The 12,348-nt window shown below is 50.2% G+C and overlaps 1 protein-coding gene across 2 annotated transcripts in view; it reads right to left on the bottom strand.

Annotated features, from left to right (window-relative positions):
* Positions 1-12,348, bottom strand: part of LOC123755771 (uncharacterized) — a gene marked incomplete at its 3' end in the record, with an annotated part of 249,077 nt that overhangs the window by 108,725 nt on the left and 128,004 nt on the right. For both annotated transcript variants that reach the window (XM_069300074.1, XM_069300075.1), the window contains 1 exon segment: positions 2,281-2,412. In XM_069300074.1, the coding sequence (XP_069156175.1) occupies positions 2,281-2,412 (132 nt within the window).

The raw sequence follows: 12,348 nt of genomic DNA, 5'->3' as shown, positions 1-12,348 counted from the left end.
GTCCTTTCGCAGCCAAGTCAACTTTGTGTCATATTTCCAGTGCCAAGCGATGTACAGTCATCTGATGTCCTCTCTGCCCACGAAGTCTCTCTTGGTTAATTATGGACATCGTGTACACATTATATTTCGTATTCATAATAAGCGCTATGTAAAAGGGTTTAATATTACATGGCAAGATGTGCAGAGTATTGATGTTGGCACGGTCAGGCCCGCCGCCTCCGCCTCCACGTTCATGTCGCCACCCTGGCTTCCCATTGGCTGCCAGACTATGACGTCAAGGGGGGTAAGGCACGTGAGGGCGCTATTGATTGGCTGAAGCCCGCGTGACGTAAATGGGAGGAACACGCCACCCAGTCTTCCGATTGGACGACCGAGCTGTCATTCCTACAATATACTGTTGTAGGCAAGAGAACTGATATTAAACCCACAGCGCCATAATGTCACGCTCTTCTCATTTTATATGGTACCATAAATAGGACTAGATAGTACTATAATTGACATCAGGGCTATAAAATAGAAATGCTTGCTCGAAGTAAATTTGATTTTTTTAAATTTGAAAGCTTAGGAGGCATTACATTTTGTTGGTCCATCCTCAAGTTCAGCCGAATGTATGTTGCTGTATTCTACACCTCACCACCTACATGCAGGTCTACCAAACCTATGATGATGCCCTATTATCTTACCAAGCGTACCTACGATAGGTATAACGCACTAAAATGACCTTTAGGCTCGGTAAAGCATGACTTGTCCCCCTGAATACGGCAGTCATGGGTCAACATTAGCGGTAGTTCTTGCCTATCAGTGACTACGAGGGCGCGTGCTCTAGCTCTGTGCCCCCCGCCTATACCCTTTGTCGCATCTCTTTATTTTCATGTTCGATTTCGTTGTAGAGTCTGGCCTTAAAGTGGTGGGCGGAGGTGGCGTCCACAACTAAGTTTCTGTCCAGGCCACTTGGGAGTGTGAAAAACAACCCTTTTCCTTGAAGATATTGGTTCATGTTCATTACGAAATAATATACTGATATTCTTAGATTCTGGTGGAGAAGTGAACGAGACAACGGAGACTTAGGAGGAGACGAAAGAGATGAAGCAAGAGAGGAATTATACCAGAGACAAGAGTCTAGATTTATTAATTTTTGTTTAAAAGTATTATTTTCCATTTTTGTTAATATTGATGAATAAGACGGGGGCAATATGCTGACGAAGCCTAACACCGTTTCTGGCACGTCTTAAAGCTAAGTATCTCGAGTGCACATTAGAATTTTGGTGAGGCGAGAGGGAGGTAAAAGAGGGAGGAGAGGAAGGCAAAAAGACAGTTACAGCCCCCCTCCTGTGCCAGGTAAGTCCACTACAAATGTTCTAGTTCAACCTTGACGCCGAGCGGACGTCTGGACACCACCTCCGCCTGGGAGCCGCCGGATCACGTCCTGTTTTCGCGTTTTGCCTTTACTACTGCAGTTTGGCATCCCTCTTCAACGGTCCGGCTGTACGACGCTTGGCGCACATATCGCCTTGGGTCACAGGATTGTTGATAGATTTTTTTGGCGTGTTCTGGCTGGTTCTCCCGGCGGGTTGACGGTGTTCGGGGGCCGGCTTGGCCGAGAGGTGCCGGGGGTTGGTGGGTCTTGGTGGGCTCCTGGTGTGCCCTCAGTCGTGGTGGGTGGTGGGCGGCGGGCTTCTGCTCTGAGGACACTGGATGACTTTTTGCGTTTTGGTTGGGGGGGGGGGCAGAGTTTTGGTTTTGCTACCTGGTGTTCTCTGTGTAGGGCGGGGCCGGTGCTGGTCCCCCTGAGGGACCCCTGGGACTCCCCAATCATCTGCCTGTCTGCGTTTATTTGCTGTATGGCATATTAGTTTCTAGTGATTGGCGTCACTCTTTTTGCGATTTGGCTTGGCGTTTCACCTTTCCTGACTTCGCGATTCACCCTTAACGGGTACGCCGGGGCGCATCCGATCCCACGATCGTCGTCGCCCCTAAATTAACAACAACATAAGCCCACTACGGGCTCACCATAGCCCGTGCTACTTGGAACTTTTTGTTCCTAGAAGCTGAATCTTAAACAACAACAAGCAAAAAGGATTACGGCTATTCATGGCCGTGCCACCTCTTGGGTGGCTTAATCTTAATCAAAAAGGAGAATATAAGAGAGGTAAAGAAGGAGAAGAGGCAAAAGAGAAAGTAAAACACAGGTAAAACTAGCTAAGTGGGATACCCCAAAAAACGCACAAAGGACAGAGAAGGAAACAATATACAAAAGAAGAATAGTGTGTCGGTGCTGACCTTTTTAAGGAAGGTGGCGTCGTCGTAGTGGTCGGCGGGCGCCACGAACACCTGCCTGAAGAAGGGCTCCGAGCCCCTGGCCACCTCCCCCAGCACAGAGCGCTCCGTCGGCACGCTGCGCCAACACACAACCTGTCAACACAACACATTATTAATACAACCATTACCAAACACAATTAACAAGGCATTAAAATGTCTCAAAAAAGGTTATAAAAGCATCCCAGTAAATTACTATAAAAAAGGTCTCCCCCAGTAGATTTTTTGTATAGTCTTCCAGAAAATTGTAAAAGTCTCATGTAATATTATTGTAAGCTCGTAACGTGTCTAACCCATAAAACATATCTCGTATGCCAAAAAAATGCTATTTTTGTTCGCTATGACAAACATGTTTGCCAAACAAAATGCATAAATTGAACCTTAGATTATAATATTGTCGCCCTAGTCTTTACGAGCAATCAATCATTGGTCATGGGTCACAACCTCTAATGTAACCTACCCATAACAACCTGCTGGTTGTAAAAAAAAAAAAAAAAAAAAAAATCGATTTCGGCCAAAAGACCCAGCTAGCGGGATGAGGGTATTTGCGCGATTTAATCTCAAGTGTGGCGGTATTAACCAGGATTACACACCATGAACCATCACAGTGTTCCCTGGGGAACCCGCTCTCAGCCCTCAAACACTTCCAGGAATATATTAACACCAGAAACACACAGGATCTGAATGCACCATCTCCCTATGGAACGGGGGAAACAATATTACTTGAGAAACCTCACCATTATACACATATAGGAAGTTACTGATACACACACATTGTCGTCTGAGTGTACTCGTCTAGTTGTGTTTGCAGGGGGTGGAGCTCTGGCTCTCTGGTCCCGCCTCTCAACCGTCAAACAACTGGTGTACAGGTTCCTGAGCCTACTGGGCTCTATCATATCTATACTTGAAACTGTGTATGGAGTCTGCCTCCACCACATCACTGCCTAATGCATTCCATTGTGAGCGCCTGCGTGCGCGCAAATGAAAAAGTCTTCAGATGAAAACAAAACGGACGTAGACGAACTGAAACATTTGTACCACAATGACGTACGAAAATTAAAACCACCAAATTAAAAAAAAAATCATTTTAACGGGAAGTAATCCAAGAGGCTACAACAAGGAAAACAATGAGCCAAGTTCTTGAAGATAACTGATTCAACCAGGGGGGCCCATGTAAGGGTATATTCCTCACGAAGACTCCACTCATTGTGTTAGGTAGTCCACCTCACAGTACGGGCCTACCCTCTACCAGTCACGGCAACACACCCGCAAAGGTGACCAGAGGATCAGGTGAGCAGAGCAACAGCTTGCCTGAAGGTGACACAGTTGTGCAGCCACACACGAAACTATTGGGGGGAGTATCTATATAACTTATTCTCGCTGTTTCCCTTCCAAGCGGGACCACATTGTCGGGTGTCCTCGCCGCCTACACCATGAAGGTCACCGGGATGTTCTAGACAGACAACGTACCAGTGTTATGGGAGGGAGCTGGCTATACCATCAGGGACAACACGGCCGTAGGATCTTGTCTTTGACAACTACTTCAGCGCTAAGACAATGTTATGGAGGCACTGCGAGCAAACTAAATCTCTTAGGTACATATATATACTGGACTGGATGATCTTGCAGGACGGCGTTCAATCTCCGACCGTCCAATTGGTTGGGCACCATTCCTCTACTCTGCCCCACACGACAGGCCTACACACCAACCCCACACTTCCTGGACAACCACAACCTGGTCCATCCCATCCCCAACCAATCAACCCAACTATTCCCGAGGAAATCACTGACCCATGCCACCCGCACGCCACAACAGTCACACGGTACAGAGCGCAAGCGCAACTCACGTTCGTGACGCGATAGTTACAAGAGCCAGCCAGCAAGGTCGCCTGGCCAATTAGCCAGTCCCCAGAGCCCAGTGTAACGAGCACTCTCGTCCTCCAGGCCTTTCAGCCCTAATGACGAAAAATATCACCTTGGAATGTTGTCTTTCATCGCCCATTCTTCTCCAGTATGTTCCCTGTTTAGTTCCTCAGGTTGTACAGTGAAGACATGCCCCGGGGAGGTAGACGGGGGTAGACTTGTGATAACTTGGTCCACCAGGCTGTTGCTTGGAGCGGCCCGCAGGCCCACATATCCACTACGGCCTGGTTGGTCCGGCACTTCTTGCAAGAATCTGTCCAAGTGCCTCTTGAAGACATCCACCTTTGTTCCAGCAATATTTCTAATGCTTGCTGGGAGGGTGTTGAGCAGCTGTGGACCTCTGATGTTCAGTGTTCTTTGATTGTGCCTATGGCACCATCTTCTTCTCACTGGTTCTATTCTGCGTTTCCTTCCATACCTTTCGCTCCAGTATGTTGTTGTTCTACTGTGCAAATTTGGGACCTGGCCCTCCAGTACCTTCCATGTATATATTATTTGAAACCTTTCTCGTCTCCTTTCCAAAGAGTACATTTTGAGAGCTTTGAGACGGTACCAATAATTTAGATGTTTCATCGGTGTCTATGCGTGCCGTATATGTTCTCTGTATTCCCTCTAATTCAGAGATATCTCCTGCTCTGAGAGGGGAAGCGAGTACCAAGCAATACTCAAGACGGGACAACACCAGTGATTTAAATAGTATTAACATTGCTGTGGGGTCTCTGGATTTGAACGTTCTCATAATCCATCCTATCATTTTCCTGGCCGCCGCTATATTTGCTCGGTTATGTTCACTAAATGTCAGGTCGTCACATATAATTCTAGGTCCTTTACATGTTTCTTTCCTTCTATGAGTAGGTCTGATTGTGTCCTGTACCATGTGTTTCGTTTAACTTCCTCGTTTCCCCCATACCCAAGTACCTGGAACTTATTACCGTTAAACATCGACCAATAGAAGACTACTAATATCTGCCTGCAGTTTTTTATTGTCTTCTACAGGAGGTAATTTTCATGCTGATTTTTGTATCATCTTCAAAGGATGACACGAAGCTGTGACTTGTATTTATCTATATCAGAGATAACAATGAGAAATAGCAGCGGTCACTTCATCCATTGACAATAAGAGCTAAACCTGTGAAATTGGCTGAAGTAGAAGTTGTGGAAACCTCCTCCATCCAGAGCTTAAAGAGGACCAACGACCCAGAGCACGAGAACGTCTGGAGCTTTGAACGCTTCAGGATCCAAAGAGCAGCGACCCCAAGAGCAGGGGGACCCCCAAGAGCAGGGGGACCCCCAAGAGCAGGGGGACCCCCAAGAGCAGGGGGACCCCCAAGAGCAGGGGGACCCCCAAGAGCAGGGGGACCCCCAAGAGCAGGGGGACCCCCAAGAGCAGGGGGACCCCCAAGAGCAGGGGGACCCCCAAGAGCAGGGGGATCCCCAAGAGCAGGGGGACCCCCAAGAGCAGGGGGATCCCCAAGAGCAGGGGGACCCCCAAGAGCAGGGGACCCCCAAGAGCAGGGGGACCCCCAAGAGCAGGGGACCCCCAAGAGCAGGGGACCCCCAAGAGCAGGGGACCCCCAAGAGCAGGGGACCCCCAAGAGCAGGGGACCCCCAAGAGCAGGGGACCCCCAAGAGCAGGGGACCCCCAAGAGCAGGGGACCCCCAAGAGCAGGGGACCCCAAGAGCAGGGACCTCCCCCAAGAGCAGGGACCTCCCCCAAGAGCAGGGACCCCCCATTCACAAAGGGATTGAACCCTCGTCCCCGGACAAAGGCACTACCGACTGAACCTTGATGAGCCCATCACTATCAACTATCTCGCCCATTTACACTAATAAACGTACACTCAGTATCAGTAAGTTGAAAATAAAGCCCCCAGACGTGCTCTAAATATCTGGAGACCAAAGGCACTGGGGAAAATATATGGAGGCACTTTATGCCCCAAGACGAGTCTGGAATGGCGAAAATGAGTCGATTGTTCTAGTCATGCCCTAAAGAGACGGTGACCAGGCAGCTGTAACTGTGCTCACAGTAACCAGGCAGCTGTAACAATGATCACAGTAACCTGGCAGCTGTAACAATGGTCACAGTAACCAGGCAGCTGTAACAATGATCACAGTAACCTGGCAGCTGTAACAATGGTCACAGTAACCTGGCAGCTGTAACAATGGTCACAGTAACCTGGCAGCTGCAACAATGGTCACAGTAACCAGGCAGCTGTAACAATGCTCACAGTAACCTGGCAGCTGCAACAATGGTCACAGTAACCTGGCAGCTGCAACAATGGTCACAGTAACCTGGCAGCTGCAACAATGGTCACAGTAACCTGGCAGCTGCAACAATGGTCACAGTAACCTGGCAGCTGCAACAATGGTCACAGTAGCCTGGCAGCTGCAACAATGGTCACAGTAACCTGGCAGCTGCAACAATGGTCACAGTAACCTGGCAGCTGCAACAATGGTCACAGTAACCTGGCAGCTGCAACAATGGTCACAGTAACCTGGCAGCTGCAACAATGGTCACAGTAACCTGGCAGCTGCAACAATGGTCACAGTAACCTGGCAGCTGCAACAATGGTCACAGTAACCTGGCAGCTGCAACAATGGTCACAGTAACCAGGCAGCTATAACAATGCTCACAGTAACCTGGCAGCTGTAACAATGCTCACAGTAACCAGGCAGCTGTAACAATGGTCACAGTAACCAGGCAGCTGTAACAATGGTCACAGTAACCAGGCAGCTGTAACAATGCTCACAGTAACCAGGCAGCTGTAACAATGCTCACAGTAACCAGGCAGCTGTAACAATGCTCACAGTAACCTGGCAGCTGTAACAATGCTCACAGTAACCAGGCAGCTGTAACAATGCTCACAGTAACCAGGCAGCTGTAACAATGCTCACAATAACCAGGCAGCTGTAACAATGCTCACAGTAACCTGGCAGCAGTAACAATGCTCACAGTAACCTGGCAGCTGTAACAATGCTCACAGTAACCAGGCAGCTGTAACAATGCTCACAGTAACCTGGCAGCTGTAACAATGGTCACAGTAACCAGGCAGCTGTAACAATGCTCACAGTAACCTGGCAGCTGTAACAATGCTCACAGTAACCAGGCAGCTGTAACAATGCTCACAGTAACCAGGCAGCTGTAACAATGCTCACAGTAACCAGGCAGCTGTAACAATGCTCACAGTAACCTGGCAGCTGTAACAATGCTCACAGTAACCTGGCAGCTGTAACAATGCTCACAGTAACCAGGCAGCTGTAACAATGCTCACAGTAACCAGGCAGCTGTAACAATGCTCACAGTAACCAGGCAGCTGTAACAATGCTCACAGTAACCAGGCAGCTGTAACAATGCTCACAGTAACCAGGCAGCTGTAACAATGCTCACAGTAACCAGGCAGCTGTAACAATGCTCACAGTAACCAGGCAGCTGTAACAATGCTCACAGTAACCTGGCAGCTGTAACAATGCTCACAGTAACCTGGCAGCTGTAACAATGATCACAGTAACCAGGCAGCTGTAACAATGCTCACAGTAACCAGGCAGCTGTAACAATGCTCACAGTAACCAGGCAGCTGTAACAATGCTCACAGTAACCAGGCAGCTGTAACAATGCTCACAGTAACCAGGCAGCTGTAACAATGGTCACAGTAACCAGGCAGCTGTAACAATGCTCACAGTAACCAGGCAGCTGTAACAATGGTCACAGTAACCAGGCAGCTGTAACAATGCTCACAGTAACCTGGCAGCTGTAACAATGCTCACAGTAACCAGGCAGCTGTAACAATGGTCACAGTAACCAGGCAGCTGTAACAATGCTCACAGTAACCAGGCAGCTGTAACAATGCTCACAGTAACCAGGCAGCTGTAACAATGCTCACAGTAACCAGGCAGCTGTAACAATGCTCACAGTAACCAGGCAGCTGTAACAATGCTCACAGTAACCAGGCAGCTGTAACAATGGTCACAGTAACCAGGCAGCTGTAACAATGCTCACAGTAACCAGGCAGCTGTAACAATGCTCACAGTAACCTGGCAGCTGCAACAATGCTCACAGTAACCAGGCAGCTGCAACAATGGTCACAGTAACCAGGCAGCTGTAACAATGCTCACAGTAACCAGGCAGCTGTAACAATGCTCACAGTAACCAGGCAGCTGTAACAATGCTCACAGTAACCAGGCAGCACTGTACTCGTATACCTTTCAAGGCCTAAGTACACCTGCCACATAATGACTTTACTCTTTAAGTGGAGCTAATTTGCCCCCCCTCCCTCTCGTGGAATCGTCACCACCTCTCTTGGAACAAGAGAATCCTGGAATTTCTTGGTGAGTTCTTCACACACCTCCTTGTCATTCTCTGTGTACCTGTTCTCCCCTTCTCACAGTTTCATCACTTGTTCCTTCACTGCAGTGTTCCTCCTGATGTGGCTGTGGAGCAGTCTTGGCTTTACATACGATGTATGTGCGCGTGTGTATATAATATATTTACTATCTTTGCCTGCAGAATCGAGCTATTAGCTCTTGGACCCCGCCTTTCTAGCCGCTGGTTGTCTAAAGCAATACTTCCTGGCTTATGTCTCAATCATATCTACTTAAAACAATTATAAATGCTTCTGCAATCTGCTCGTTTAGTTCATTCCATTTTCCAACTACTCTAACGCTAAATGAACAATTTGAAGCATCTCTGTGACTCATCTGAGTCTTAAACGTCCATCCATGCCCTCCTCTTCTGTTGGTATTCATTGTGAACACTTACTCTCTCTCCATTGTCAATCCCTATAAGTATTTTATACGTCTCTATCATGTCCCTCATGCCGTTTTATGTTCGTGGGTCCTGGGTTGGTTACGTTTGGGCACGTTAGCGGAAGAGTTTAGTGGCGACGTGTACACTACAGGGGGCGGGCTGCTGGCCACCACGTGTACACTACAGAGGGCGGGCTGCTGGCCACCACGTGTACACTACAGAGGGCGGGCTGCTGGCCACCACGTGTACACTACAGGGGGCGGGCTGCTGGCCACCACGACGTGTACACTACAGAGGGCGGGCTGCTGGCCACCACGACGTGTACACTACAGAGGGCGGGCTGCTGGCCACCACGTGTACACTACAGAGGGCGGGCTGCTGGCCACCACGTGTACACTACAGAGGGCGGGCTGCTGGCCACCACCACGTGTACACTACAGAGGGCGGGCTGCTGGCCACCACGTGTACACTACAGGGGGCGGGCTGCTGGCCACCACCACGTGTACACTACAGGGGACGGGCTGCTGGCCACCACCACGTGTACACTACAGAGGGCGGGCTGCTGGCCACCACGTGTACACTACAGAGGGCGGGCTGCTGGCCACGACGTGTACACTACAGAGGGCGGGCTGCTGGCCACGACGTGTACACTACAGGGGGCGGGCTGCTGGCCACGACGTGTACACTACAGGGGGCGGGCTGCTGGCCACCACCACGTGTACACTACAGAGGGCGGGCTGCTGGCCACCACGTGTACACTACAGGGGGCGGGCTGCTGGCCACCACCACGTGTACACTACAGGGGGCGGGCTGCTGGCCACCACCACGTGTACACTACAGAGGGCGGGCTGCTGGCCACGACGTGTACACTACAGAGGGCGGGCTGCTGGCCACCACGTGTACACTACAGGGGGCGGGCTGCTGGCCACCACGTGTACACTACAGAGGGCGGGCTGCTGGCCACGACGTGTACACTACAGGGGGCGGGCTGCTGGCCACCACGTGTACACTACAGAGGGCGGGCTGCTGGCCACCACGTGTACACTACAGGGGGCGGGCTGCTGGCCACCACGTGTACACTACAGAGGGCGGGCTGCTGGCCACCACGTGTACACTACAGAGGGCGGGCTGCTGGCCACGACGTGTACACTACAGGGGGCGGGCTGCTGGCCACGACGTGTACACTACAGGGGGCGGGCTGCTGGCCACCACCACGTGTACACTACTGACGGCGGGCTGCTGGCCACCACGTGTACACTACAGGGGGCGGGCTGCTGGCCACGACGTGTACACTACAGAGGGCGGGCTGCTGGCGTAGGCGGTGGAAAGGTATCTTAAATGCCTCCTAAAATAGGTTGGTGAATGTTCTAACTTTTACTGGCATAGAGTACGCTGCTGACGTTATCCTATCTATATGTGTCTCCGGAGTTGGGTTTGGTGTCGCGTCCACTCCCGTGTCTCTTTCTCAACAATAATATATAATTAAAGTGGGCCATCCAGACACACACACGCGTGTGCGTGTGCCAAAGCGTGGGTTTAGAGCCAAAGCTCCACCCCCACAAGCACCACTAGGGGAGTACACACACACACACACACACACACACACACACACACACACACACACACACACACACACACACACACACACACACACACATTAGGAAGTGATGTGGTGAAGGCTGACTCCATACACAGTTTCAAGTGTAGATATGACAGAGCCCGATAGGCTCATGAATCTGTACACCTGTTGATTGACGGTTGAGAGGCGGGACCAAAGAGCCAGAGCTCAACCCCCGCAAACACAACTAGGTGAGTACAACTAGGTGAGTACACACACACACACACACCACCGCGGCAGCCTTGACCATAACTGACACACACAAGTGCCCAAGGTTACCATCGGCTGCTAAGTCACGCCTGGTATGCATAACTTAATGATTTATCAATTATCCAAAGGCAGGAATGCTATGCCACCTAGACCTCCAATACCAATCGATCTCTGGGAGGAAGTCCCGCTGTTACCCTCTCCTGGGGCTATTTCTGCAACACACACACACACACACACACACACACACATACACACACACACATACACACACACACATACACACACACACATACACACACACACACACATACACACACACACACACACACACACACACACACACACACACACACACACACACACACACACACACACACACACACACACACACACAGGTTCCAGTACCTAGCCCAAACTCCAAGACACCGGAAGTGCCGTTTTTGGTTGGCCATTGTAATATAAATAATTGTTTAGTGCTAGAGTTTAGTGTTAAACATTTAATTTGAAAAGTATTACTCTCTAACTGCCTGTTAGTCTTAATCTCCTAGCCTCATGCCTTTGGATTACTGGGAAACACATTTCCTTTATTCAGTGCATACTGGACTAGGGGGCCAGGCTGGGCAGAGGGTTAATACTACCTTAGGACACCAATACTGTAACTGGGCGAGGGACCGTGCCAGCACACACTAATATTGACCCGTTCTGGTTAGTGTCAGCACATCACCGCCTTCAACACTAAGATGCTGGTGGCTTTACTGTCATGTATAAGGTCAATACTCTCATGGTTCTCCCTAGTGGACAACACAACACAAGGCGCTCAGCCAGTCATGAGTATCACTCCAAGACTGACTATATGGAGGCTCTGGCACACCGTCGGCGGCACCTCCACCATTATACCAGCCTCGTTATATCTTGGCACTAATAGAGTATTCCTAGTTATAACATAGGGGCCCAGGCCTCAGGGCCAGCTCATGTAGGTCAACAGTTTTTAACTTGCAGTTTAAGGAACAATGGTATTTGTGAAGCAGCAAAGATTTAGTGTAAACAAATAACTGCCAAACATGATACATATTTACAAGGTGCGCACACGCCCAACACGCTAGCCACACCGTGCATGCTTTAGTGCATTCAGGAGACCTGCACCCAAACACAGAGGGGGGGATGGAGACCCAAACACAGGGGGGGAGGGAGGGAGACCCAAACACAGGGGGGGAGGGAGGGAGACCCAAACACAGGGGGAGGGAGACCCAAACACAGGGGGGTGGGAGGGAGGGAGACCCAAACACAGGGGGGTGGGAGGGAGGGAGACCCAAACACAGGGGGGTGGGAGGGAGGGAGACCCAAACACAGGGGGGTGGGAGGGAAGGAGACCCAAACGAGTGTGTGATTTACCTCTACCAGATTAATCTACAACAAGTCGTGGTATGGTGGAGAGAGGACAGGACCGAGGTAAGGGGACGTGTATATTAATGATTAACACAGTAAGGCAGGAGGTGAGGGTTACACAGTATGCGTGTGGGGGGAAGAGGAGCTGTGT

The sequence above is a fragment of the Procambarus clarkii genome, chromosome 43 (genome assembly GCF_040958095.1).
Source record: "Procambarus clarkii isolate CNS0578487 chromosome 43, FALCON_Pclarkii_2.0, whole genome shotgun sequence".
NCBI lineage: Eukaryota > Metazoa > Arthropoda > Malacostraca > Decapoda > Cambaridae > Procambarus > Procambarus clarkii.
The sequence above is the reverse complement of the archived record's forward strand: the minus strand, read 5'-3'. Positions and strand labels throughout refer to the sequence as shown.